At 51.5% G+C, this 26,056-nt stretch overlaps 12 protein-coding genes across 12 annotated transcripts; 6 read left to right on the top strand and 6 right to left on the bottom strand.

Moving 5' to 3' along the window:
- Window positions 1-1,442: 1,442 nt before the first annotated feature.
- C7974DRAFT_384933 (uracil permease) lies at window positions 1,443-3,796 on the top strand. Its single transcript, XM_046140902.1, has 2 exons — window positions 1,443-1,992; window positions 2,044-3,796. The coding sequence occupies exons 1-2, from the start codon at window positions 1,848-1,850 to the stop codon at window positions 3,606-3,608; spliced, it is 1,710 nt and encodes a 569-aa protein (XP_046001145.1). The 5' UTR covers window positions 1,443-1,847; the 3' UTR covers window positions 3,609-3,796.
- Window positions 3,797-4,438: 642 nt separating this feature from the next.
- On the top strand, window positions 4,439-6,057 carry C7974DRAFT_384931 (uncharacterized protein). The gene has a single exon (XM_046140901.1). The coding sequence runs from the start codon at window positions 4,679-4,681 to the stop codon at window positions 5,807-5,809; it is 1,131 nt and encodes a 376-aa protein (XP_046001144.1). The 5' UTR covers window positions 4,439-4,678; the 3' UTR covers window positions 5,810-6,057.
- On the bottom strand, window positions 6,055-7,967 carry C7974DRAFT_384930 (uncharacterized protein). The gene is made up of 3 exons (XM_046140900.1): window positions 7,781-7,967; window positions 7,668-7,712; window positions 6,055-7,583 (listed from the first exon to the last, which is right to left on the bottom strand). Exons 1-3 carry the CDS (start codon window positions 7,852-7,854, stop codon window positions 6,128-6,130), a joined length of 1,575 nt encoding a protein of 524 aa, XP_046001143.1. The 5' UTR covers window positions 7,855-7,967; the 3' UTR covers window positions 6,055-6,127.
- Window positions 7,968-8,146: 179 nt separating this feature from the next.
- On the bottom strand, window positions 8,147-8,803 carry C7974DRAFT_384928 (uncharacterized protein). Its single transcript, XM_046140899.1, has 2 exons — window positions 8,709-8,803; window positions 8,147-8,624 (listed from the first exon to the last, which is right to left on the bottom strand). The coding sequence occupies exon 2, from the start codon at window positions 8,524-8,526 to the stop codon at window positions 8,221-8,223; it is 306 nt and encodes a 101-aa protein (XP_046001142.1). The 5' UTR covers window positions 8,527-8,624; window positions 8,709-8,803; the 3' UTR covers window positions 8,147-8,220.
- Window positions 8,804-8,898: 95 nt separating this feature from the next.
- Window positions 8,899-10,765, top strand: C7974DRAFT_350438 (chitin synthase III catalytic subunit). Its single transcript, XM_046139462.1, has 3 exons — window positions 8,899-9,414; window positions 9,475-10,046; window positions 10,110-10,765. Exons 1-3 carry the CDS (start codon window positions 9,180-9,182, stop codon window positions 10,296-10,298), a joined length of 996 nt encoding a protein of 331 aa, XP_046001141.1. The 5' UTR covers window positions 8,899-9,179; the 3' UTR covers window positions 10,299-10,765.
- Window positions 10,766-11,488: 723 nt separating this feature from the next.
- On the top strand, window positions 11,489-13,368 carry C7974DRAFT_302212 (dihydroxyacetone kinase; the record flags this gene model as incomplete). Its single annotated transcript, XM_046137889.1, has 3 exons — window positions 11,489-11,960; window positions 12,007-12,200; window positions 12,250-13,368. 3 exons carry the CDS (start codon window positions 11,489-11,491, stop codon window positions 13,366-13,368), a joined length of 1,785 nt encoding a protein of 594 aa, XP_046001140.1.
- A 66-nt stretch (window positions 13,369-13,434) lies between these two features.
- C7974DRAFT_384925 (uncharacterized protein) lies at window positions 13,435-14,801 on the bottom strand. The gene has a single exon (XM_046140898.1). The coding sequence runs from the start codon at window positions 14,683-14,685 to the stop codon at window positions 13,546-13,548; it is 1,140 nt and encodes a 379-aa protein (XP_046001139.1). The 5' UTR covers window positions 14,686-14,801; the 3' UTR covers window positions 13,435-13,545.
- A 21-nt stretch (window positions 14,802-14,822) lies between these two features.
- Window positions 14,823-16,334, bottom strand: C7974DRAFT_96111 (uncharacterized protein). Its single transcript, XM_046147600.1, has one exon. The coding sequence runs from the start codon at window positions 16,276-16,278 to the stop codon at window positions 15,004-15,006; it is 1,275 nt and encodes a 424-aa protein (XP_046001138.1). The 5' UTR covers window positions 16,279-16,334; the 3' UTR covers window positions 14,823-15,003.
- A 252-nt stretch (window positions 16,335-16,586) lies between these two features.
- C7974DRAFT_302135 (lung seven transmembrane receptor-domain-containing protein) lies at window positions 16,587-18,264 on the bottom strand (the record flags this gene model as incomplete). The annotated part of the gene is made up of 3 exons (XM_046137885.1): window positions 16,587-16,916; window positions 16,965-18,041; window positions 18,091-18,264. 3 exons carry the CDS (start codon window positions 18,262-18,264, stop codon window positions 16,587-16,589), a joined length of 1,581 nt encoding a protein of 526 aa, XP_046001137.1.
- Window positions 18,265-18,574: 310 nt separating this feature from the next.
- C7974DRAFT_96119 (cytoplasmic tRNA 2-thiolation protein 2) lies at window positions 18,575-20,043 on the top strand. Its single transcript, XM_046147601.1, has 2 exons — window positions 18,575-18,794; window positions 18,843-20,043. The coding sequence occupies exons 1-2, from the start codon at window positions 18,697-18,699 to the stop codon at window positions 19,891-19,893; spliced, it is 1,149 nt and encodes a 382-aa protein (XP_046001136.1). The 5' UTR covers window positions 18,575-18,696; the 3' UTR covers window positions 19,894-20,043.
- A 673-nt stretch (window positions 20,044-20,716) lies between these two features.
- On the bottom strand, window positions 20,717-22,467 carry C7974DRAFT_420473 (major facilitator superfamily domain-containing protein; the record flags this gene model as incomplete). The annotated part of the gene is made up of 2 exons (XM_046144261.1): window positions 22,262-22,467; window positions 20,717-22,206 (listed from the first exon to the last, which is right to left on the bottom strand). Exons 1-2 carry the CDS (start codon window positions 22,338-22,340, stop codon window positions 20,717-20,719), a joined length of 1,569 nt encoding a protein of 522 aa, XP_046001135.1. The 5' UTR covers window positions 22,341-22,467.
- Window positions 22,468-23,499: 1,032 nt separating this feature from the next.
- Window positions 23,500-24,887, top strand: C7974DRAFT_350419 (uncharacterized protein; the record flags this gene model as incomplete). The annotated part of the gene is made up of 3 exons (XM_046139461.1): window positions 23,500-23,851; window positions 23,956-24,217; window positions 24,265-24,887. 3 exons carry the CDS (start codon window positions 23,500-23,502, stop codon window positions 24,563-24,565), a joined length of 915 nt encoding a protein of 304 aa, XP_046001134.1. The 3' UTR covers window positions 24,566-24,887.
- Window positions 24,888-26,056: the final 1,169 nt, after the last annotated feature.

Below are 26,056 nucleotides of genomic sequence, written 5' to 3'. Positions count from 1 at the left end.
CAGCTTGTTGCGTAGTGTGGTCCTTGTGCGTCACTGATCAGAAGTTTGCGAGGCAAAGTGCGACTTCTTCACGACGCAAACCCAAAGGTGGAGCGCTGCACCCAAAGATTCACGAGTTTTACTCAAAGCTCCCTGACATGCTTCTGACCCTGTAGCGATGCTGCAGCGACAGCGCCTGAGCAGGAGCTGAGCTCTCTGCTTGCACGTGAAGATTGCTTATCTGGGTCTCGCAGCCACAAGATTCTGCAGGAGCTTTAGAGCACTGCAACTCCTCCAGAGATCAGCAGTGCATCCCACTCGAGCGGTGCTACTTGGGCCGGCGCAGGAAACAGTGAAAAGCCTACTGCTTGCGCTAGGCACGGCGGTAGGCAGAAAGCTGCGCTAGGGGATACGGGAGAAGCAAATCTGCATCGTACGGACGCTTCTGGACCGTATTTGTTACGATCTATGGTTCGTATGTACATGGTAAAGGCTGACTTCAGAGCGTGTTCTTATCTAGTTACTGTAAGAGAGTGCGTTAATGACGCCGAAATAGAGGCATAGGTAGAGAAGACCATATTCCTGTTATGAAAATCTCATTTGTATGGGCTGGACTCTGGGTGGGTGGGTGGTTGTTGCAGGACAATCATGCCAGTTTCTTCAACAACTTATCGAAGCGCGCGTGGAGAAAATTCTGATTTCCAAGACCACAGGCAACGGGATTGTACGGGAGAAGGGCGTTGTGCACTTGCGCGGCCAAGTGCCATTGTCTTTGCCGAACTATCGGACGATGAGTTCAAGCCTCAGAAATGCGCCCGCTGAGATGGAGAGAGGTCGTGATATATGAGGCCGTCGGATTTACTCGATCACATCGAGTAAAGAGGGTCATGTATTAGCTGATTGGCTGTCGGGCGCGCCGCTGAGCTTCCCCACATCAACCGACATCGTTCTTTATCTCCCGTCTAGCTGCCGCTAGGCCTCAAATAGTGTGGCTTGCTGGGCGGACTACCAAGCGAAGCCATGCAACTGGAGATGCGACTTCGCGGCCACACTACAGCTGCCGGCGTGTGATAGAAAGATTTCCGGAACTCGGGACCCTCTTTGACGTATTCCTATCGAGTCAGATTTCGGCGGGGAGAAATGCCATCTTGCTTCCTATCACGGAGATGGTATCGCAGGACTTTGCGAAAGTTGGAGTTTTCTGCTTAGCGGCACGCGATACCGTTGCGATGCGGCTGCGTCATTCGCTGTTGCCCTCCTCCAAGGAACGCCAACCGCGTTCTGGTCGCCTGACTACACGCATTTGGTCTACAGTGTGGGTTCAGCATGAGAGTAGTTCTATCGTAGCACCCGCGTGTGGGTGCTGGTGGCGTTAGCGAGTTTCTTGTGCATGCGATCACCCACGGGCGCTAAGGATCTTCCTTATCAGTGCCCTGGGGTAGAGGAGCCATCCTCCACGGTAGCCATTTGCGTCCCTGGATCGGAGTGCACCCACGTCTCCGGTCGAGAATTATAAGTATCTATGGATGCCCCATAATGCAGGTCAGATCAAGAGGTCACTCGAACGCAAGTTCAGCCTCGTCCTTCACAACACTTGCTCAATCCTCCGAGCGAATCATAATCAGCTGCTAGCACCCAGCCTTCATATACCCGACTTGGCTCTCTCTATCTACCAATTGGCGACTGCATCGCACATCAGCCACCTGTCCATCGAAAAGCTTTACGAAGCTCAACCGCGATAACCATTAGCTCCACGTCATACTGACTGGGGTTGAGATTCCTACCCCAATAAGGGAGTCCACATCGGCGACGGTGACCTCACTCTGGATTATCCAAAACATCGAGTTTATCATAAATCTTCTATCACAATGGCGGCAACAACAGCAAAGAAGTCGAAGATCGCCCACTATGCGCAAAGGTTCGCGGTGGAGAGCGAGGAAGGTCTCACTACTGCACAGCTTATGCTGTACAACCACGATCTCGCACCCGTCGAGCCTGAGCGCCGCCAGTGGGGTATGCATCACCAGGAACATTTAATGTATGGCCATTGCTAACATTCATCAGGCGCATGGAATTTCGTCGGCTTCTGGGTTGCCGATTCCTTCAACATCAACACATGGATGATCTCCGGTTCTAACATCGCTGACGGTCTCTCCTGGTGGCAATCCTGGATCTGCGTTTGGCTCGGCTATTCGATTGCTGCGTGCTTTGTCTGCCTGACGGGTCGAATTGGTGCTACCTACCACATCTCGTTTCCCGTTGTCAACCGTTCGTCGTTCGGTATTTGGGGAGCACTTTGGCCAGTGTTCAACCGTGCAGCTATGGCTTGCATCTGGTACGGTGTACAAGGCTGGATTGGAGGCACCTGTGTCTACCTCATGATTCGATCTATCTGGAACAACTGGAGAGATGAGGATGCGACTGGCGGTGTCCCGAACGGCATCGAAGGCTCTGGTACCTCCACTGTCCACTTTGTTTCGTTCTTCTTCTTCTGGCTCGGATCTCTCCCGTTTCTCTGGCCCGCTGTCCACAAAATTCGCCACCTGTTCACCGTCAAGGCCTACGTCGTCCCTACCGCAGGCGTTGCCTTCTTCATCTGGGCCATCGTTCGCGCCAAGGGTATTGGTCCTATTGTGCACCAACCCGGCACGGTATCTGGCTCTGCACTTGGCTGGCTTATGGTCCGTGGTATCATGTCTGCCATTGCTAACTTCGCTACCTTGATCGTGAACGACCCTGACTTTGCCCGTTTCGCACGCAAGCCCTCCGATGCCTTCCTTCCTCAGCTGATCACTATTCCCGTCGGATTTGCCATCACATCCTTCATCGGTATTATCGTTTCGTCCTCGTCTACCGTCATTTTCGGTGGCGATCCTATCTGGAACCCTCTCAACCTCCTCGAAGCCTTCCTCGAGGAAGGTGGCAGCGCTCAACGCTTCGGTGTGTTCGTGATCGCCGCAGCATTCTCGCTCGCGCAACTCGGTACCAACATCGCTGCAAACTCCATCTCGGCCGGCACAGATATGACTGCGCTGCTCCCACGTTGGATCTCTATTCGTCGCGGTTCCTACGTCTGCGCCTTGGTCGGCCTTGTCATGTGTCCATGGAACTTGCTCAGTGACACCAACAGCTTCACCACCTACCTCAGCGCGTACTCTGTGTTCTTGTCTTCCATCGCAGGCGTCATGATCTGCGACTACTACATCGTCCGTAAGGGATACCTGCAAATCAAGGACCTGTACTCAGGCAAGAAGACCGGACCATATTACTACACATTCGGTTTCCACTGGCGCGGTTATGCCGCCTACATCGCTGGTATCATGATCAATGTCGTAGGATTTGCTGGCGCAATTGGTCGCGACGTCCCCCTTGGAGCGCGTCGCATCTACGATCTCAACTTCTTCGCCGGATTCTTGGTCGCTAGCGTTGTGTACTGGAGTCTGTGCAAGATCAGCCCGATCCCCGCAACCAGCGATGTATGGTGTGAGGTCGGCGAGGAAATCATGGATATCTCTGTTGCATACTCGGACAGTGAGCACGACAAGTACGATGAGGAAGCGCTGAATGGCGGCAAGGGTGCATCTGCGAAGATTGGAGAGGCGGAGGCGTCTTCTCACTCGAAGATCTAAGCTTGCGTCTAGAGCATGTTATTAGATACCTGTCTTTGTTCACGGCATACCCGACAACGGGTATCACGATGTTGTCGTGAACAATGTGTGATTTTTGTTAGATCATGAGATACCAATCGCTATTTTACTTATTCACGTTTGCAACAACATGCCTTGGACAACGTTTTGTGCAATCTCACGTGTCGTCTCTCCTTCAGATTGTCTGGTGTTGCGTATTTATAGGTAGGTCAACGCGTATTTCGGATGTGGCAGATGACGATACACGTGCACGCAGTTCACTAACGTCGTGATTATCGTTGGGCACCAGATCTTTGGATCCAGATAACGCGTTCCATGGGCAGCGTGATGCAGGGTACTGGCCGTGGGGGCAGATGTGAACCCGGTGACACTCTGCAATTATACAATTTCGTATAAATGATGATCTCCAGATTCAGGTGTTATTTGAAAGTCTCTAAAAGGTCTTTCTGCTGCAATCATAGCAAAAGCAAATATCTGATGCAGGGCTGCTTTCCTGGCAGTATCCACGGACCCCTTAAATCTGCGGGCTTTGTGTTCGTTGCTGCTGGCCTTCGCTGGTGGCAGCGGCCTTTTGACCTTCGCAAGACAAGGTAATTTGATAGAATCAGGTAACAACACCTTTGAATTTAACAAGAAAAAGCATTGTCACAGCCAAAACCAACTATCCCGATTCGTTTTTATTGGCCTTACGCGTCTGTCTCGCGAAAGCACGTGATTCCATATATTCCACGAGTTCTCATTGGTCAATTGCAGGTGGCTTTGCAAGGAGGTAGTCGCCCAGTCAACCCCTCAAATCTACGCGTTTCGACATCTCAACACTTCACACTTGGGCGCTTTCTGTTTCTCTATCAAACCTCTCACTTGCACTTTACTTTCCCGCTGTGATACCTACCTATTCAAGATGGTCTCCTCAAAGACCACAGAGAAATTCCGCTTCGTCGATCTCCCCCAGAGAGATTCGAGATAAAATCTACCGCATCTCGCTGTGTACCTTCGGCCCTCGACCGACCACAATAACCCCTCCGTTCGACGCAGCAACCAATAGCCAATTCATGAACGAGATCGCCCATGTTGACCATACCATCGATACACCTATCCTCTGTGTTTCGAAGCAGATCCACCGAGAAGCATATGATGCCATGGTCAAAACGAATCGCTTTGTCCGTGTTACAACTTCAGGTGGATTCCCCTTGCGTCTCCTTCTTAACCACCTTCGCGTCCCTGTAATCACCGAGGACCCAGACCTTGTTGAGAATTTCAAAGGTTTCGTCCTATCGGTTACTTTGACGTGCCCAAAGGACGCAGAGAGTTGGGCTCGAGACTCGCCAATTTCGACTGAGCCATGTAGCTTCATAATGCTGGGCCGTGATATGGATGTCTTCTGTGACATCCTGATGGATGGGGACACATACCTACCGGGATTTGGCACCAAAGTTAGCTTGAAGCTCGCAGTGGCTCCAGGCAGCATCCTGATACCCTCACCGTACAAGAGCCCAATATCGGAGTTCTTCTCCGAAACAACCCAAAAAGCTCTACTGCAGCCCTTTCGCAACCGTCTCCGCGGATTCAAGAAAGCCAAGGTCCGCGGTCTCGTCTCCCGCACTATTGCTGAAGCTGTCGAGGAGGAGATAGCTCGAGATACCGCCTCAGACACAGAAGCAGTGCTGTCCAAATACGAGAACCTCAAGGACGAAGCTCAAAGCCTGCACAGGTTGAAGCAAACGGAGGAAGCATGCATGATATGGCTCGACGCCGCGCTTGAGATTGAACAACTTGCGGAGGGAAGCTCTTGGCCAGCGCTCACTGAGCAAGGCGGTGTACCCTTCGTTGCTCGCCTCGCTGAAATCTACTTCCTCATGAAGCTCAACATTGCACATGTCAAGATCACTTCAATGCAGAGAGGGGAGCCATTTGCATATATCTTAGTTGACGACGCTCTCAAAATGGCAGCGAAGGCGATGCAACCTGGGCACTGGATGCCAGATTTCCGCTGGCGACCGTCAGATGTCCACAAGGCAAAATTATTCTACCGACAAGCGATCAACTTCAGGCTGCAGGGACAGCCGACGACCATTGATGTCGCAGTGCGAGCAATTGACGCAGCTCATCGGCTTCTTCCTGAAGATTCTGGCATTAAGAAGGAGCGGGATTTGATATCCATTTGGAAGGCTTCGATGGAGTAGATGTCGCTTGGACATGTACCTTGACTGCGGTACAAATGACGATCACCGAGATGAAGGCGAGAACGACAGGAGTATTAAAGATGGGAGAGACAAAGCAGGAGGTGCTGTAGTCCTGAATGCTACGCCGTTAGTCAGACAGAACTGAAAGACTTCGAGAATTGCGGACTGTTGGGTATGCGTTGGAGCTCGCAGCGTAAACATGAATGCTGCGGTCGACTACAAGTTTGGCGCATCAACGTCTGTGTAGGAAAATGTAGAATTGAACACGACAGCTCATCGTTCTTCTCATCAGACTAGTATCTGATTCGCATATGATCGTTACATATAGAATCGCTCCACTATCGATCTCTCCTTACCTGTCTCATCAACTTCGCCTGCCCACGCTGACGGCACAAAGTATACACAGAAGCCTCCATTAGCGTCCATGTTTCCATCAACGATGGTACTGTAGAACCTGCTGTGCTCCACTGGCCATCCAGTGTGTGGATCCAGCTCCATCTCTTCCATCTCGATCACCCGATGAGTGACAAGAAGAAGTTGTTCCGCATCCCACAAGCCCTCACGAGGCGGCCGTCGTGCGAGCAACGCGACAGCTTTGCGGCGGGTCGCTGGGCACCGGCAACGTGTCGCGGTGTGGAACAGCGGTGGAATGATCGATATATCGAATGTGAACTTGGCAGCTTGAGTGGTATTGACCTCCATGGCGTCCATGATAATCTTTGCATGACGGATGAGTGCCCGAAAACAGTGGAGGTATCTATCGTATGGAACCTGTAGCGTGCTTGCCGCACATCCGATGTACGTCGTCAAGGCGTAAAGTGCCACTTTGAGAGCGCTAAGTGACACCAAGTCGTCTTCTGACCACACTTGACTGTCTTCGGCGACTTGAACTCTTTCAAACCAAATTCGGTGGCACTCGATAAGCCGGGCCTGTTTTTCTTGCCGCTCTTCATCAAAAGCCATCTTCTGCATCTTCCTCATAGCTGTCTGACGCAAGAACATGACCGTAGCATTTCGTAGTTCTCGCGACGAACGCTCAGCCTCTTGTAAGGAGAAAGGTAGTCGGATGAAGCGGTCGGGGTTTGGATACGGTACATCAAGGTGCTCCTCTGTTGCAACGCCAAACAACTGCGCTGTCGCAACGCCACGCTGGAACATTGGTAGCAGGATGTCTTCTATTAAACCCACCGGGCCTTCGGTGTACGTTGAATCTTCGAGCGGTGAATCCACTCTGCGTTGCTGCTGCCATTCGCGAATAAGACTAAGCCCATTGGTCATATGAGTGAATCCGGTGCAGTAGTTCCCTCGTAGAAATTCGATACAAACGAACAGCAAGCAAGTGACAAGGCCAATCTCTGGCGAGTAAGAAGGTTCGGCCATGCGGCTTACAAGCTTCCTCACAGCCTGATTGTAATGATGTAGGAAAACGTTGTTTCCGTTTACGACCTGGAACTTGGAACGAGCATGCTTCAGGCTGCCTGACTCTGTTTGGTTCAGATAGCCGAGTGCAATGACTGCATGCCGGACCGCTGGCTCCGCATGGGCCATCTGCAGTGAGGTTTTGGACCAAAAGTCTCTGTCGAATCGACCTGAGAGCGAGGGTACAGCGCATTGGTGATAGAACTCCAGGTATCTGATACTATCGCCGGATTCAGATAACACTGACATGACAGGCCGGGCTATCTTCACTGGCTCCCTCGGGGTGAAGACCTGAATCTGGAAGGCGTCCTTGGGCTTGGAATAGCCGTCACATTTGCGGCCTGTGCTCGTGCATCTGGTCGGGTCCGTCAGCCGTTACTTCAATACCAATACGCCTGAATCGACCTATTCTAGGTCGTACATCTTGGGCTGTTCATACCTTGAACAACTAGGCTTTGCTTCGTCGCATTTGACTCGTCTGATCCTGCACACTATGGTAAGCTATTGTTGTTGGCATGAAACTAGTAGGAATCAGAGCGCGAGTGCACTCACTTGCAGGTGAAGCACCCTGTTCTCACTTTGGGGCTTCGTCTACGGTTTTCGATAGGCACTGCGACAACCGACATTCTGGGCAGTGTGCACACGTTGTGTCGTGTCGGGAAGGGAGGATGACATGGTTACGATCTACGCGGTACTGTGAACGCCTGATGGAGGCGCAAGGTATAGCGAACCGGCTGTGGGGAAAGACGCATTGCAGTGCGCTTGTCTATGTTGAGACGACTATCTCTCTAGCGTCGCGAATCAACACGTGCAAAGTGCGAGCGAACCAATCAGAACACCGCTCCGCATCTTCACGTTAACCTCGTACGGGTGGAGCTCGGAGACAGTGGTGTGGCTGATCCTGACAAGCCTTTCAAACTTATTCATCATGCCAATAGATCTTGTTTTGAGCAGAGATTATGCTACTAACTGCTTCGTGCAGAGCTGTAATTCTAGAGTTGAGTACCGTATTCTCTGGTGCTCAAGGCATGTGGCGTTGCATTTGTAGAGTGGCGTGGCTTAGTTAGGCCGATGGACGGAGAAAGAAAGATCGCGAGGTGTGAATTCAACAAGGTGAGGTTGCAGTTGTAGTGAGAATGCTGCAGAAATGAAGGGAAAGAGGGCCGGCCATTGGGTGTTGACTTAAGGCAAAGTAGTTCAGTGGGCCAAGCTGAGGTGAATCCAGGTGCTTGCGACAGCAGATTACCCAAGTGGATTGAGCGACATGAGGTGAAAGCAAAAGACAGAGTACGGAACATGAAATGACTCGATGGTAAACAGAAGAGAGCATCGTTGAGCCTCAGGCTACCACATTCATCACGTTTTGCACGACACGGATTCCCTAGATTGACGCTGCCTTTCATCTACGTCAGCAGCTTCTTCTCGGTGTTTAGTGACAACGATTGGCCCAATGGATAGTCACAATGAAATGTAGCCCTACCAGGGCGACTGTGAGGCACACCAGGCTACCCGTTCCTATTCTGGCGGAGTCTCTGGTGATCTGTGAAGGCAGCTTGCGATGCAGGCGTGGTGTTGAGGCTGGTGTGGTGGTGCTCTAGAAAGATACGAGACGGTTTATAAATTTAGAGCCTGTAGGGTCCCGCTAGTACGGGCGTTGGTTGGCGGCACCTGCTCCCCTGAGACTTTGAAACTCCCTGACAACCAACACCGAGCGCTCCACAGACAAGACCCACGACCCACGAACCCCACGCGCGTGCACTCCCTGCCCTGTTTGCGCATCCGTTCACTACCAACACTCGCTCCTGACCGCCTCGACCGTCGCGCCGACTCTCGCGCCTCGCACTCGTCGCGCCTGCCGGCTGTTGCTGTTCCGTGCTCCGTACACAGCCTCGCCTCGCTGCACAGGCAAACATCGAAGACCACTCTACCCACCAGCCTACCGCCTTCCACCATGGGCTTTGGCGACTTCAGCACGCTATGCGCAAAGGCGTCGATACCGTTGTGCGCCCTCGTGGGCCACCAGGAAATAAATGGCGGCGCCGGCATCCAAACAAAGTGCTACGCCCGCACTATTGAGATTGCAAACACGCTCATCTTCCAAGCCGCGAATGACTTCATGCACATTCTGGCTCTGGTAATGACTGTCATTATGATCTTCCACGTCCGTTCCAAGTTCACCGCTGTTGGTATGCTGTGCCCTGCCGCCTGTGCCCTGAAGGAGGCAAAATACTGACATGTGCATGCAGGTCGCAAAGAGATCACGTCCTTTTTCTACATCTATTTCCTCCTGACTATCGTATCGCTTATCCTTGACGCCGGTGTCGCTGCCCCCGGCTCTGCTGCCTATCCCTACTTCGCAGCAGTGCAGAACGGGCTCGTCTCCGCTCTCTGCACCAGCTTGTTGATCAACGGATTCGTCGGTTTCCAGCTGTACGAAGACGGCACAACTTTGTCTGTCTGGCTGTTGCGCTTGACCTCTCTGGCTATGTTCATCGTCGGCGGTGCTATCTCTCTCCTCACCTTCAAGAACTGGGCTGGCCTCGATGCCAAAAACCCCATCGGCATCTTCGTCATCACCTACCTCGTCAACGCCATATTCCTCTTCGTCTACCTCGTCTGCCAGATCATCCTCGTTGTCGGCACTCTAGAGGACCGCTGGCCTATGGGCGACATCGTGTTTGGCGTATTCTTCTTCGTCATTGGACAAGTAATACTGTATGTCTTTGGCGACACCATCTGCGACGGAGTACAGCATTATCTCGATGGGTTGTTCTTTGCGACCATTTGCAACTTGCTCGCAGTCATGATGGTTTACAAGGTTCGTACCCCCAGTCTCCACTCATGCTCCAAGCGTTCGCCTCCCGCTAACATCTAAAAATAGTACTGGGACTCGATCACCCGCGAAGACCTTGAGTTCTCTGTTGGCGTTAAGCAGCACAATTGGGAAGTCAAAGAGCTTCTGCCAGAGGAGGACAAGCGCGGTACCGTTTATCAGGAGTCCGAATACGCGTCTTCGGTTTATCAACAACCGTACCCTCGACACTCGCAGTACTCCAACCTGGGTCACTAAGCGACTGTCGTTGGCTTACTTCTAACGTTACCTTTTGAATTATTAAGCGATTTTTTAGCATGATGCGGAGTTTGCGGCGCATTTGGGCCTGAGTGCTAGACTCATAATTTGCGGCAAGAGGAGGGAGTGTGAATAATGTTGTTTGGATCAGCGGGAACATGAGGAATCCAGCAAACCCGGAATTCGGACCCAGTGCAAGACCACATTTGGACACGCGCTTCGTGCTTTCCTACGGCCAAACCTTGACGACTACCATATCTTACATAGTACATTAATTGTTGATCAACTGCGAATACGCAGGTACCACATTAGACATCCAGATTCAAATGACACGCAATATTTTCGTGACAAGCGCAAGTTAGAATACAGACGCTGCCGTTTACTTTCAAGAATGTCACACGTACAGCTTATGCATTGTGTGCCTCGAGACGAGTCGTCCCTTCCTCCTACGATAAGCGGGCAAATCGCCTGTTCCAATCCGAAGTCCCACTTCTTAAGCCATAGTTGTGAGCAAGAAGCCGGTTACTACAGGTACTTATGTCTGAGTCTCGTGCCGAGTTTGTGGCATGCTGAATCGGACCCGGCGCCGGAGCGAGTGCTAGGTACAATCCGTCATCAGCCCCCGGGATTTCCGTTTCAGGCAATGCCGGCGCAAACACACAGCAACACGTCTGCGAGGTCAGTCCGACTTGACCTGTTGCAGTCCATCCAGGACACGCCGTAGGATTTCTGGGGTATGGCTTCCTTTGTGGAGTGGACACGGGCCAACAATACACGCATGCTGAGTGATCCAGGCGTCTTCTGGTGCGTGGCTGATGGCGCGCCGGAGCTCGATGAGGGGTGACAAGCGGGGTCCGCGACTTGGGTAAATCGAGCGGGGGAAGATTTATAGACACGGCCTTTCGGCCGCGAATGCGAAGATGGGTACGTCTCTTGGGTCTTTCTGATTGCCCAGTGTGTTGTACAATACTCTCCCGTCTCGCACCTCGAGCAATTGGGTCCTTGCAAGCGTACTGCAGCTCCGTTGTACCCTATCTAAGTATTGAATAAACAAGTAAACATACAACAGCCGTTCTGGCACAATCTTTGCTGACGAGCGCGAAGTACTTGGAGCGCAATATCGCTACACTCGGTCGCAACACTGTGGTTCATCGTTGGAGCGAGTCCAGCCTCTTTCATCCACCGCAAATATGTCGCGAAAGCACTTCTTTCCCAACCCCGAGGGCGTGGTAGTCCACATGCTGCACTCCCTCGTCAAACGAAACTCCTTCATGGGCCTTGACGTGACGAATCGCGTCGTCTACAATACTGCGCATCCCCCAAATCAGGTCACCATCATTTCTGGAGGTGGTTCGGGTCACGAGCCTGCATGGTCTGGTTTTGTAGGCGATGGCATGCTGTCTGCTGCTGTCTGTGGTGATATCTTTGCATCACCCAGCACAAAACAGATCATGGCCGGTATCAGGAATGTACCATCGAACGAAGGAGTCATTCTGTGCATCACGAATTACACCGGTGACATGCTGCACTTTGGTCTGGCGCGAGAGAAAGGACAGGCGTTGGGATACAAAGTTGATGTCATTTGCATGGCTGAGGATGCTGCGTTGGGGCGAGAGAAGAGCGGAAAGGTTGGGAGACGAGGCTTGGCCGGTAATCTGCTTGGTAAGTACCAAATCGATCGTCGCTACGATTTTACTGATCGTCACAGTGATCAAGCTGTCAGGAGCAGCAAGTCAGAAAGGATGGGCTTTCCAGCGAGTGCGGAAAATTGGAGAACTAGGCAACTCACAATTGGTAACTATTGGCGCAAGTTTGGACCACTGCCACGTGCCGGGACGAGAGGCGTTCGAATCCGTACCAGATGATTCATATGTGGTAGGGATGGGTATTCACAACGAACCGGTAAGATCTCTTCTATTCCGAATCATCCATCTTTTGCTAATCGAGATAGGGTCTTCGAACAGTAACGCCCATGCCAGCACCCGAAGACATCATCAAAGAAATGCTAAGATACCTGCTCGATCCCAAAGACTCCGACCGCGCTTTCGTACCCTTCTCGTCCTCCGATTCTATCGTCATGCTAGTCAACAACTTCGGCGGTCTTTCGAATCTCGAGTTCGACGCTATGGTCAACATTGCTCTCCAAGTTCTCGAGTCAGATTATAAGCTCAAGCCTGTGCGCATCTACGCCGGTGTTCTTGAAACGTCACTCAACGGCCAAGGGTTTTCAATCACCTTGGGCAACATGTCTGGCATGGCGAAGGGCATGGAGCTGACGGACGAGGAAGTGATCGAGCTTCTTGATGCACCTACAAATGCCCCGGCATGGCCAAAGAACGGCTACCGGCCCACAAATTACAGCAAGGAGACGGAAGAGCTTCGCAATAAGGCTAATGCCGAGTACGAGAACCAAGCTGGCCGCGATAAAGGCCCTGCGACTCCACCCTCCCTCATCCCAGCTCTCAGGAAAGCTTGCAACGACGCACTAGCCGCGGAGCCTAAGATCACACAATACGATCTACAGATGGGCGATGGAGACTGCGGTGAAGCCGTAGCTGGCGTGTGTAAGAACATCCTAACGAATCTCGACTCGGTAGAGAAGAACCCCCCAGCCGTCCTTGCACTCCTCGAGAGCGTAGGCGAGAACGTCGAAGACGTAGGCGGCTCGCTCGGCGCCATTCTCTCGATTTTGGTCACTGCCTTCACCAACGCGCTTTCCACCGCTACGCTGCAATCCAATGCCCCTCTCTCCCTTGATACCGTGGCAAAGGCGGCAGCGCTCGCGCTCGAGAACCTCAAGAACTACACTTCTGCTCGGGAGGGCGATAGAACCGTAATGGATGTGCTCATTCCCTTCATCAATACTTTGGCCGAGACACAGGATCTTGGTAAGAGCGTGCAGGTGGCTGAGCAGAAAGCACAGGATACCGCGCTGATGAAGGCGAAGTTTGGGCGTGCGACGTATATTGGTGATGGGATGGGTGAGGACAGGAGTAAGATCCCGGATCCGGGAGCGTATGCTGCTGGTGTTTGGTTGAAGGGGTTGGCAGACGGGTTTCAGGGCGCATAGAGTGCACATTTGATGCTAAGTAGTTGCGAAGTTGTTGTTATGAACAGACAGAGTCTAATGATGATAAAAATACATACATAGACCCGTCAACGATGGGTATACGATCGCACTTCTCCTGTATCGCCACTGACTAGGTTTAGTAACATATGCTCGATAGATCAAACGCACGCGCAATCCTCATGAACTCCCACCCTGCTCTTGTGCCTTCATCGCGGTCTGTTTCTGCTTCTCTCGTTCTTCTATGCCAATGTTGACATTGAAATGCGAGCTCCGAATATTCGCGTACATCTCTCCTGCCGTCTGACCATGCACTGGCTTCAGCCATTTTCCAGTGACAACTGTTTCCAGATCATCCGAGTTAATAACCACTGGGCCATAAGCGCGCAGCACAAACACAATACTGAACCTGTACCTCTTCTCTCCGTCTTTGCCGCCCTTCGCATCCCCGTACGACACGACTCTATGCCCACCCGCGGGATACCTCCCGTTACTCAAGACTTCTAGTTGTCTACCTGCGAGCAAGCTTGCACCGTGCATCCCGCTCTTCTTCACCTCTCTCTCAACCTCAAACCACTTCTCTCCATCCCATACTTCAAGTCCAGGAACATCCCCTACAACAGCACTCAAGAGCCCCAAATCGGCATGCGGCTCCGCCACCTCCTTCGCCTCCCACCCCTCATACCTAAACAGCCTCAACATCGACGCTGTCTTCTGGTCTTCTCGCTGCTGCATCTTCCCACACGGGCCAACAAACCGCTTCAGCCCTTTCGTCGCATCATGCGGCTCGGGCAGGTCCAGCGAGACTGCGATGCGGCCCAGCGAGTCCTCGAGATACGCGCCCATGAGATCCCAGTACCTTTTCGCAGGCTCGCGCAGGATCTCCGGGCAGTACTCCAGCGTGCGCAGGGTGATGAATTCTTTCTCGCCGGGGATGCTGGACCAGCCTTCTTCGGACCCGAGTCTGTGCTTCCATTGCGCTTTCTCTGCGGCGGGCTGCGCGAAGAAGGCTTGCGAGGCCGCGAAGAGGGCTTCGTAGGCGGTTTGCAGAGGGTGCGGACCGGAGAGTGATGGGTAGCCAGAGGGGTCTGGTTGGGGGAAGGTGACGGTCGTCCAGCCGAGGTTTGAGAGGGCTTGTTGATGTTCAGGGAGGACGAGAGGCAGGGGGGAGTTGATGAGTGGCGGTCTTGTGTCTGTAGGACCGGTTTCTGGTTCCTTGTTGCTGAGACTTTCTTTGCTCTTATGCCCACGCAGACGTGAGATGAACTTTGTGAGGGATAATGAACGCGAAGACGAGGTCGCGGGGGCTGTGGCTGCCATTCTAGAGATTCAAGTCGCTATAGTAGACAATGTCAAAAGCTACACACGAATCGTTTGGGTAGATTTCAGGTCAATTCTATTTTCAAGTGTTTGGTGTTCTGGATGGTAAGTATGGATGAGGCTGACGACGTCAGCGGGCTGAGCCACACTTAGTGTCCCCATCTTGCACACCGGTGAGCATATTAGGAACAACCAGAAGGCTTGAGCAAGGACATGAAGGGTCTTAGTATTTCTGTCTGCTAATTAACTGCATATACCTGCTTGGTTAGCGCCGATGATACTTACATTATAATCACGTGACTTGATTTATACAACGCCTTACTGTTCGCGTTTTATGGCCTTCGGCTTCGACCACACAATAGTCTCCCTATCTCTTGACCATTGATGCAACACAGGTTTGACCTTGACTACATGTCCACCTTCATCTGCATTCACTCCAAACTCCATGCCCTCTCTGTAAGCCCCTTCACTGCCAAGGATTTTCAAGGGTGTCATCACTTCCAACCGGCACAACGCAATGCCAACGTCACCCATACAAGCGATGAGCTTCCCGGCCGGGCGACCCGTTTCAACTGGTGCTCCCGTCTCATCAAGCCGTTTGATGTCTGCCATTGGATTGGTCCCTAACACCGAAGATGAATGATCACCCGGGACATCCAGCTGCACAGGCAGTATCCGCTTTCGGACGACGCCGCGGTGCTTGGTTCGAATCGTGAGCTCCTGGCCAATGTAACAGCCTTTCTTGAAATCGATGCCTTCAGATATATCCATGTTGGCGTCCATCGGCAATGTACTGTCTCTTTGGATCTCTTGTGGTCCTTCGGCAATTCCTTGTGTATAGCGCTGCAAGTGATACTGCCGCCCGTCGCATATGTCCGATTTGTCTTCGATGAAGTTGTTGTCCGGTTTCGCAAGTATTCTCCACAGAGTGTGATCGCCGCGTGGATCACACAGAGTTGTCTCCACTGCCTGCTTATTGACGCGATCGAAGGCCGGGCCCCACGCAGCCCATACGCCCAGCTCGTCTTCTGGAACCACCTCGATGCGAACTTTGGTTCTGAAGTTATGGATCTTCAGGTGCTTTCTCAGCGATTCAACCTCCGACTCGTCCACTTCAATGTAGCAACTCCAGTCGCCCTGCTCTGCCAGCAGCTCAGGGTATACCCATACAAAGACGTCCCATTGCACGCGACCTTTTGAATTGAGGAAGGCAGCGTAGAACGACTGACTACGTTCGGCGCGGACGTCGTTCGTGATCAGGCCCTGCAGGAGCTTGACTGTGGCGCTCCCGCGGAGAGATATGAGGCGGCGGTGCGGAAGACGCGCGATGCCCGAGTCTTTGGGTTGCAGCGCATTGTTCGCTGTCGAATAAGAATGAGCACTCGTGCTACGAAAGGGCGTGGCGCACACTGTTCGTTCGTGTCTCGGTGACAAGTATCGCGGTCGGATAGGTTGCTGCTCTCGCTTCGGCGTCCGACAGGCAAATGAAGCAGTGCTAATTGCACGCGTTGTCGAAGAACGCACGCTGCGACAGGTGCCGAGGGAGCAATGCGAAAAGGAACGTACAAACACCGAAGTGCTTGGTGCCGCCATGTTATGATCTTGAAGGAATGTGACGGTCCAATATGGAGCTCTGAGAGACAGTCAAGTTGTGGCGTCAAGATTTATAATCGATAAGCAAGTTGCCTCGGACTACTTCGTCATACCGACCACATAGACTGAGTTTAATGTCTGACCCATTTAATCGTTGCGCTCCTTACTATCTATACATATGGATCAAAATAGATATACGCGCCAAACGTGCCCAGTCATAGTCGATATAGAGCCTTACAACAAGCCGCCTGCCAAACGCCAAACCCTAACATCAATGCCTTTCAAAATTCCTGCTGATGAACCAACAACTAATCGTTCTTTCGGCTTTGACTTGCGCTACTTGTCAATCTTGCGTTCTCGTCATCACTCCCTTTCGGACTTGCTGGCTCCAAGTCATCCTCATCGTCGCTCCACTTGTCGTCTTCCCCAACGGCAAAGATGGTGTCACCATCAAGAGATTCCCTAGGCGGGTGGATAGGCTTCTGCGCCTGAGGAGCAGGCAGTGGCGAAGCATCACGTGCTGCGTCGCGCTGCGGTCGCACTGGATCGTACGAAGGCGGGTGGGCTGAAGGCCCATCTTCCTCGTCAAGAGAATCGCGGATGGAGGCAATTTCGAAGCCATCGTCATCTTGCGCAATCTGATTATATGTCAGTACTGTCGTAGCCCACAGGGTTTTCATGCCTACCTCATCACTCATGGCGAACCTCCTGTTGTTAGCAGTCGGCCTCCACATGTATGCAACGAAGCAAACATCAGCCAGGTAGACTAGGTTTAGCCAGCCGTCCAAGACGAACCATCGGGTCTGCCAATGCGTTGGCGCAAAGTCTGGAGTGGATGCGCCGGCGAATGTAAAGCTGTTGATAAAGAAGAAACCGAAGATGACTACAATGCTGGTCAAGATGCACCACCAGAGCCTCTTGTACATAGTAGCCTTGACGTGTTGTTTGCGTTCCATGAGATCCTTCATAGTAAGATTGAGAGAGTTCAAGGTCCAGATGTAAAATGCGGTCAACGTGGCAGACAGGGGCAGGATTACAAGCAGGACAAGAGGTCCAGCATCATCAGGGCGGACAGTGAGCGAAGCGACGGCGTATATGACACCGAAGACAAAGTGAGCCACAGCCAGCCAACGAACGATGGTCATGGTCTTGCCGAGCGAGGGCTTGACAACTCCGTAGCCCATGCAGACAATGAGCAGCAGGAAAAACGAGAACGAGTTGCGGAATGCGTTCAGTACAGCAACGACGACCATAAGCACCTTGGATCCAATGTTATTGCCATGGCGATTCTGGTAATCGTAGAAGCCCCAAGTCATGAGCATTTCGACCACCAGAAAGACGAGAATGGCTGTGATGTAGTTCTGGACAGCCAGAATGTCGTGTCTGTTCTGGTAGTACAGGAAACCCCAGAACAGCAGGACGACAAAGTAGACGATCGTTATGCCTCCGTAGAAGGGGAGCTTCGCGATTTGCGCCGCTGGAAGCTCGCCATACGCGTTGCGGAACGTGATGATTGCTTCGTATTCGACATCTTTGCTGTACGCCGCAGTTGCGACACAATAGTATCCTGTCTTAATCGATACCTTTCGCTCTGCGCTGGCGACGGGATAGTTGATCGGCTTAGGGTCGTTGAGATGGACAGCTTCGGTTCGAATGTGCATATTGGAGACGGTGTCGGCGTCGTCAGCGAGGATCCATTCGCCCTTGTGGGTCCCGTTACAGAGCTTCGCGTCGATGGCGTCGTCGTTGCAGATGTAGGAGCGCTGGAGCAGATTAGTACGGACAAGCATACAAGCTCAGAGGTGTACCTACATCGTCGACAGGCATTTCAGACGGCTTGCCCAGCAGCAGCGAGTCCTTCCATTCCCATATGACTAGGCCTACTGTTGGGTCTTCAATCCCCTTGTTCTGGTCCTCCCCGTTCTTCAAGAATTTAACGAGGATGAATGGCTCGACCTTCCCTCCCCACGACTTCTTGCTGTACATGCCGGAGCATTTCTGAGGCTGGTCGCGGGTCAACGTGACATCGATCGCTGCTACTGCTGTGATGGTGGACAGCAGCAGCAGCCCCATGCTGTGCAGCCATTGCTGCTTCATCTTGTGGCTTGAGGCCAGCTGGCGCAGCGCGTAGGCGATCGTTCGATGTGCAGTAGAGCGAGTACACTTCGCCGTGTAAACTTTTCAGGAATCCAGAGGCTTTGTTCCGTGGGAATACAGAAGCCTGGTGCAGAAGTTACGGGTTATGTTTAGCTGCGCGACATCACTTGGTCCCCGGCACCGCGGGAGCTCCAGGGCACTAGCGTAGCGTACATACAGGGAAGCGCGCTGTGGCGCAGCCGGCAGGTCGGCCTGGAGTCGTGGTGGCCCACACCACCGATCACCATACTTCGTAATACACGGGGATCAAGCACATTAGCAATGCCGGGCAAAACTACAACTGGATCCGATGGAGAGATCTGCAGAAGATGCAAGGAGCAACCTTCTGTGCTTGTGGTGCGCTCAGAACCTGTCTGCCAGTGAGTTTCGCCTTCTGAGTGACTAATCCATGCTGAAATTTTGTGCAGGCAATGTTTTGCCCGCTACGTACATACCAAGGCTATCAAACGACTGGAGAGCTTTCGTGTCAGCTTTCATTCTGATGAAGAACGCAAGGTGTTGCTACCGTTATCTTTTGGCGTCTCGTCGACTACTCTTCTCCACATTCTGGACCTGCATTTGAAGACCCAAATGAGCAAGACCGGTCGCACAGGCTTTGCTCTTACCGTAGTTGCCATCGGAAATGCTGAAGGAACTCTGCCCACAGAACAGCTGCTCGAGAGGATACGTAGTCAATATCCCGACTACGAATATGCAGTTTTGCCACTGCACGATGTATTTCGTGCAATTCCCGGCGATGACCCTCTGCGAGATCTGGTCCCCAACTCGGCAGAAGGGGACGTTACTGATTACCAAGGGCAGTTGACTCGCTTGATAAATTCATTGACTTCAGCAACGGCTCGCGCAGACATTCTATCGACGCTTAGAACTAGACTGATCGTCGAGCATGCAAAGTCAACAGGATGCCAGAGCATTCTTTGGGGTGACAGTACTACCACACTCGCGGAGAAGACCCTTGCCGAAACTTGCAAGGGCCGAGGGTTTTCCTTGCCATGGCAGGTATCCGATGGGAAGTCACCCTTTGATGTGTACTTCCACTATCCGCTTCGCGACGTGCTCAAGAAGGAGCTTGTATCCTACACAGAACTCTCAGAACCTGGATTGGGACCGCTGGTTCACGAACATTCCCCTGGCGCAACACAAGCATCTACAAGTTCGAAGAATACCACAATCGACGATCTCATGAAGCAGTACTTCGAGTCGGTAGAAGAAAATTTTCCAAGTATCGTCTCGAACGTGGTACGCACCTCAGGCAAGCTGCAGGTTCCTACAGGTGTAGATTCCGATCCGCGTTGCAGTCTGTGTAACATGCCTGTATCAGGCGGCCGATTTGGGATTCATGGCTGGGGCGGGTATCAACAAGATGGTGTCGAGACATCTCCCGCAAATGGCAAAAACATCTGTTATGGATGCACTCGATCACTGCCTCAGTCCGCTACAAGCACTGTCAGCCATTAAAGGACTACGACGAGTGGGTCGTCAATTGCATGCGTGCAGTTTGTCATCCTGTCATCCTATGACATACCGACTCTTGAAAAATTAGTTGCTGAACATTAGTGGAAAGTCGATGTTCCACTCTTCCTAAGATTCGTGCCTTTTGTTGAGCTGCATACATACATCAGTCCCATCGGACGGACTTGAAATGCACTTCTCGGGCGAGGATCATGTGTCTGCCAGCAACATCTCCCGAGGTCCTTATGACGAATTGGTCTCCAGCACTGAGTGGATGAAATTTCGTACTGGCATGACTGGTCAATTCTAGCAGCGGCTTTTCCGAACCACTTGCTGCATAAGATACCGATTTCTTTGTCGATCCGCCAAAAGGACAGTTGGTACAATCTCCAGCATTCCACCACTCACGGGAGACACCATACTAGTCACTGTGATAAGTATAATTGTTTGCCAAATGGACATCTGTTTTAGACTTGCAGGCACTTCACGCAGAGGCGCGGAGTGTGAAAGCCAGCGCGTAGTTATCTAGGCTGTTGCAGGACACAAAGAATAGAATATGTGGAAGGGGTCTTTTACAAGCGGGTCGTAGTATATTTTACGAAGAAATTGATAGCACTTGCGAGAGACAAAGAGTCGGCCATACGACTGCAGATTAGAGTGAAGAGGTATTTGCGGGGTTCAATGACGAGCTGCAAAGATGATACGAGTACTTTATGCGGGACTGCCACCGAATCATAGCCCTGCCTTTCATGTCCTCGACAATAAGCAATACGAAATCAAAGGTATCAAACAGTAGTAGTGACTCCAATCTCATATCATACCAGCACAATCAGGTAGAAATCTTCTGGCCGAACGAACTCCTTGCCAACACTCCCCTGAAACGCTTGCCAAAAACATACGCCGGAATCGTCATCGCACAAACGCTCGCATTTATCAATGTGATTGCTACGAACACCTTCATAGGGCCAATGCTCGCCATCACTCCGTTGGCATAGGTCGTTGCAACGAAGGTGAGTACCGCTTTCGTGAAGTTGATTGTGACGAACGCCTGATTAGCATCTTTGGGATGGCAGTCAATCACGTATGTCAAGCTTGCTGTACTCGCGAACGGAACACTAAAAGAGTGGACCGACATAAACGCCACGAGCTGGTATATCGAATCGCCCCGCTGGGCACTGATGCCGAAGCCAAGGAATCCGATGGTTGCGAAGATGACTGCAGGGAGCATGAGCGTGAGACGGAACTCGGGCTCGAAGATACCGTTGTTCCTGCGTGCCATGAACTTGGCGATGGCATCGGCTGCCCAGCCAGACAGCGGTGAGCCGATCAGCCCGACAACGAGGAGAGGAAGGTTGGTGAGTCCGATTTGGGCTGGGCCGAGAGAGTAAGGTGGTGCGGAGAAGATGGAGACAGAGAGAACGGAGATGGTGAGGAGCCAGGTGAAGTACGTGCCGTATACAACAGTACTGAATAGTACAGCAGGGTATGCGATCAGCGGTACTGGCTTCCACACATTCCTCCAGAAGGACTCAGTAGAGAGACGGCCGCGGAAAAGCGCGAGTTGCTGGCGGTATGTCTCCTTGTCTTCGGTAAAATCGGACCAAATGGACCCCTTTTCTTCTGGCTCTAGTTCTTTCTGCGAACCGGGTCGGACGCCATAGTATGTTGTTTCGACGACAAGAAAGTACATGGCGGCGAGAATCGGAATGAAGATCAAAGCAGAGATACCAAAGGTCGCTTCGAATGAGATCTTCTCGATGATGACACCTGCGATCGTCTGGCCGAGAAGCACTCCGCTGGCTAGCATGCAGCCCCAGATACTGATACGTGCGCCTCGCTGATGGACATAGTACATGTCTGATACCGTTGAGGTGACGAGCGTTTCAAGCGGCGCAGAAGCAATTCCTTGGATCACTCGCATTACTGCAAGCGATGCGAATGAGGTCGTGAAGTATCCCCAAATATTCGTGGCAAGCAATAAAACGGTAGAAACGATGAAAAATGGCCGTTTACCGTAGATGTTGGCGCCGGCTGCAGTGAAGAAGGTTGTGAAACCGATCCAGAAGGCAAGAAATCCAATGACCAGACTTGCTACCATATCGATGCTGACATGGTACTTGAGAGCAATCAAATGTAGACCCGGGGTGACCATGGGGCCAAGGGAAGTCGTCACTCCAGAGCTGAAGGCTAGAACGACCATGATGACTTCTTTGCGCATTTTAGGCCAGTTCAACGGATCGTTGGGACTGTCGGACGGCTGTGGCTGGAGAATGATGTCGCCATCACGCTTCAGTTCTGAACTATCAACGGACGGATCTTCTTTCCAGCAAGATATCAGTCTTTGCCCGCGATACGATGTTGGAGGTCCACATACCAGCTACTGCTGAAGCCCCGATGGTGGACGTTCCCGGAGGAGCGGCCATGTGCCGGTCTTCTAGCACACCTAAACCCATCCTGTAGAATTTGACTGAGAAGACAAATAAAATGAATGTTTGGCTACCAAAAAAAGGTCTGCCAGCAGACTCAAATTACAAAGAAGAAGTGAGTGTATGTAAACGCTAAGAGCAAGAACGATGTTCAAGACCAGCTTGACATGAACAGAACAGAAGGCTATGCACTCATTTTAATGATGCCTTAAGGCATGTACAATCGTACCGTACAGCCAAGTGGGGTGATATCCCCGAAACCCCAGATGAAGCGGCGTCTGCACTCAATGCGGGTGAGGCATACCACGAAACCTCATTCTGCCTAGCACGACCAATATCTGCATCAGCTCAGAACGTCTGATGTTATGACAGGGGATTGATTCGCGTGGCATGATACTCGGTACTGATTGACAAGGGAGCAACTGCCGCTCGAGGCATTGTAGGTTTCAATCCTCGGCGTCGGCGATTTCGAAACCTGGAAACCTCAGGAAGACGCGTGGAGCCCTACGTTGCTCCAAACGCTGTGATTTCTTTTACTGATCAGCTGCCGTATCTATTAGGCAATTGTTTCATTGGGTTGTACAAATGCTTGTGACCTTCGGACGACTTAGTGCCTGCATCATCGTAGTTCGTCCGGTACTTAGCGATCGTGGAGACTGTGGAGACCACAAGTACCAGTAGTAGTATCGTGTTTACCTGTGCAATCCAAGCTGTAGTATCTGCAGTGCAAGTGCTAGGGAGGGTCGGTTGTTGTCCATGCTAGTTCGTCGCTCCTACCCCGCCACCACCGCATTAACAGTACTGTCATTAAATCTTCCATCTTACGCTTTCTCTCTTGACCATTTCATAACTCTATCTGAAGACATGGGCAGTTTGCATCCGGCAGTTGATGACTTTTGCAACTCTACAACGCGAACACTATGTTATTTGCATACTGAAGTGTACGACGGCTGAGGGAAGACGTAAGCAACCATTTGAGCAATGGCATCATCTAGCCAAGATCTTGCTGTGAAGATCTTTGATGTCGTGGAACCTACACCAATCAGCGATTCGTGTGTACGTGCTTGGCAACAATGGATTGCCTGATCTGGAAACCGCGGTGTGGTCACTAGGTATATAAGCTGAGCTCGAAGAGAAGGTAGAGAGTGGCATCCAGCAATAGAGACGCGTTTTGAACTCCTTCGTTATGGAATTGCCTCAGCCTTTCTCAGTGATAGTTCATCCCCTCAGATCGCCAACGGAGCCCCATGCTTACTCATGCGCCTACGAGCGCGGCAATACATCGTCTCGAAATGCTCTTGTATATATCGGAGGTCTTACAGGCGGGCTACATACAGCTGTGGAACTTATGCACCATTTGTTGCTGGCTCTTGAGGATGCCGAGTTAGGATATTCGATATGGGAATCTCGCATGCGCAGCTCGTACGCCGGGTGGGGCTACTCGAGTCTCGAGAACGATGCTGAAGACATCGCTGCGCTCGTAAATTATTTGATCGGTCTCGGCAAGAAAAGAGTTGTGCTGTTGGGCTCCTCGACTGGTAAAAGTCTCCTATACATGAAGCCGCCTGAATCTTCCAGACATGTCCCTAGAGACTTCTACTACATGCGGCTCGAAGAAAACACTACTTAATGGAATCAACAGGTTGTCAGGGTTGTATGAAGTACATAAAGGCGCTCGAGAAAGGCGCCCCCAAGGTTGACGCATACATACTACAAGCACCAACCTCAGATCGAGAGACAGCGAAGATGTTGATGCCGCCTGACTTCTACCGCCGTACGCTTGAGTTTAGCAAAGACCTCATTGGTATAGGTAATGCAGACGGAATCATGCCTAGAGACTTGATCCCTGACGTCTTCACCTCGCCGATATCAGCATATCGCTGGCACTCGCTGATTGCGAAAGGGTATTGCCAACGTCAACAATGTCCTGACTGTGACTGACAACTAACAGAGGGGACGATGATTACTTCTCGGATGACGTTGACGATACCGTGCTCGCGAAGACGTTTGGCCACATTAACAAGCCAACTCTCATCATGCCCTCGGAGAACGATGAGATGATGCCACCCTTTTTTTCCAAACGGGAACTGCTTCGCAAATGGATACAAGCATCACCAAAAAGAATAGTAAGCCAGCTTTCAGATGTCGTGCCGCAGGCAGATCATACTTTGTCTTCGACGGAGTCGCGGCGGTGGTTTGCTGATCGCGTCGTGCGTTTCTTGGGCTCTTTGGAAGGCGGATACGCTCAGTGATTTCTGAAATCTCTACGGCAATGAGAGGGGGTCATAAAACTTCTCGGAACATCTGAATAAACGTAAGTGTACTGGTGGTGAGAAGAAGGTAAGAGGTAGCCGAGGTTACACATTGAGGGAAGTGTACGTCATCCGTTCCTGGAACATCAAGCTCCACTGTCTAGACATCACACAATCAGGTTCTTCCTTAGCATATCAATCCAAATATTCTAGCTCAGTTTCGTAGTGTATCTTCATACATCTAGCATTCCTAACTACCTAATGCTGGTTCAAACAAGCGCGCTGGCACAAACAACATCCATCAATAACCAATTGCTATACCAAAGTCTCCCAGTCTTTGTGTCCTTGTATCCCTTCATAAAGGGCACAATCTCATCCAGTCTTTGTAGTTGCATCAAACCAAGACAATGGTTGTCTTTTTGATATCTTGTAAAGCTTCTGCGTATGCATCATGGTTGCAACTTTCGTCGTGGTGAGATGCCACGCACAGAAATTGCCGTTTGTTCGACACCGCACCCAATACTCAGCCACAATGAGTATGTATATAGTGCTCATATATGCCGAAATGAGCGCGTGGTAATTCTCCAACCCAGCCACTCAATACCGTCTCCTCACAGTACATATACAGCCTTGCGCTCTCATCGTCACCAAAAATATAAATTCCAGTAGCGACACGAAAACCACGCTTTAGTACCCAGCCAAAGACATCATGTGTAGCATCAAAGCAACCTGCTATTCAACTTGTGGCTGCGTCAAAAACTTCATCCCTGGAAGCATTGCGCGCTGCACTTACTACCAGCGGCGAATGCGTAGCAAGTGCAATGGACATCTTGACCACATTTATACGGTCGCCCATGAAGGCGGCGTGTGTAGGCTACATGCAGACTTGGGCGAGCAACCATCACCTGGACACGCGAGATCAGTGATGAGGGTGATGGAGTGAACGAAGGGCTTCAGGTATGGATAAAATGCATTCGTGCAGTATTGGGAGTCAGATGGTTGAGATGAGTAATATATCCACAGACGGAATGGCTCTCTATGGAGTAGTGACGGGGATTTAACTGTTATACAAGGCCCTGCGTCGACGTCGTTGCTGCCCGGGGAAGATGTGACATGTATTGGCTGCGGTGATGGTTAAAAATTACTGTAGCCTAAGAACGGGTGATAGGCGTGCCCTTCAATCCTGGTTGTTTTACAGAATCATACACAGATAGAGAAGTCTTTCAATACACCATGATGAGCACGGAATTCTCACATCGCGCTGTCACAAAGTCTCTGTACATTAACGTTGTTCTAACCTTTCTAAGCACAAAAAACTGTACCATACGAAGACTCCATTCAAGAATACCAATACTAGCCACAACCATGTGCATCGAACGAGCCGATTACTACAAACAATGCAGCCATCCTGTGATGAACGCCAACTACCTCTGGATCACATGTCGTGATCTGCGTGGAACACAGCACCGTAACACCCGGCAGTGCACTGCA

The sequence above is a fragment of the Boeremia exigua genome (assembly GCF_020726555.1).
Source record: "Boeremia exigua strain MPI-SDFR-AT-0100 chromosome Unknown C7974scaffold_2, whole genome shotgun sequence".
In the NCBI taxonomy this organism is placed as follows: Eukaryota; Fungi; Ascomycota; class Dothideomycetes; order Pleosporales; family Didymellaceae; genus Boeremia; species Boeremia exigua.
Note: the sequence above shows the minus strand (reverse complement) of the source record. Positions and strands in the feature narration are given on the sequence as shown.

Coding starts and splice junctions, on each gene's coding strand:
- C7974DRAFT_384933 (XM_046140902.1), top strand. CDS start 1,848: ATGGCGGCAACAACAGCAAAGAAGTCGAAGATCGCCCACTATGCGCAA. Junction 1,993..2,043: donor GCCTGAGCGCCGCCAGTGGG/GTATGCATCACC, acceptor AACATTCATCAG/GCGCATGGAATTTCGTCGGC.
- C7974DRAFT_384931 (XM_046140901.1), top strand. CDS start 4,679: ATGAACGAGATCGCCCATGTTGACCATACCATCGATACACCTATCCTC.
- C7974DRAFT_384930 (XM_046140900.1), bottom strand. CDS start 7,854: ATGTCGGTTGTCGCAGTGCCTATCGAAAACCGTAGACGAAGCCCCAAA. Junction 7,713..7,780: donor ACAGGGTGCTTCACCTGCAA/GTGAGTGCACTC, acceptor CATAGTGTGCAG/GATCAGACGAGTCAAATGCG. Junction 7,584..7,667: donor GCAAAGCCTAGTTGTTCAAG/GTATGAACAGCC, acceptor GGACCCGACCAG/ATGCACGAGCACAGGCCGCA.
- C7974DRAFT_384928 (XM_046140899.1), bottom strand. CDS start 8,526: ATGTTCCGTACTCTGTCTTTTGCTTTCACCTCATGTCGCTCAATCCAC.
- C7974DRAFT_350438 (XM_046139462.1), top strand. CDS start 9,180: ATGGGCTTTGGCGACTTCAGCACGCTATGCGCAAAGGCGTCGATACCG. Junction 9,415..9,474: donor TTCCAAGTTCACCGCTGTTG/GTATGCTGTGCC, acceptor ATGTGCATGCAG/GTCGCAAAGAGATCACGTCC. Junction 10,047..10,109: donor CAGTCATGATGGTTTACAAG/GTTCGTACCCCC, acceptor ATCTAAAAATAG/TACTGGGACTCGATCACCCG.
- C7974DRAFT_384925 (XM_046140898.1), bottom strand. CDS start 14,685: ATGGCAGCCACAGCCCCCGCGACCTCGTCTTCGCGTTCATTATCCCTC.
- C7974DRAFT_96111 (XM_046147600.1), bottom strand. CDS start 16,278: ATGGCGGCACCAAGCACTTCGGTGTTTGTACGTTCCTTTTCGCATTGC.
- C7974DRAFT_96119 (XM_046147601.1), top strand. CDS start 18,697: ATGCCGGGCAAAACTACAACTGGATCCGATGGAGAGATCTGCAGAAGA. Junction 18,795..18,842: donor CGCTCAGAACCTGTCTGCCA/GTGAGTTTCGCC, acceptor AATTTTGTGCAG/GCAATGTTTTGCCCGCTACG.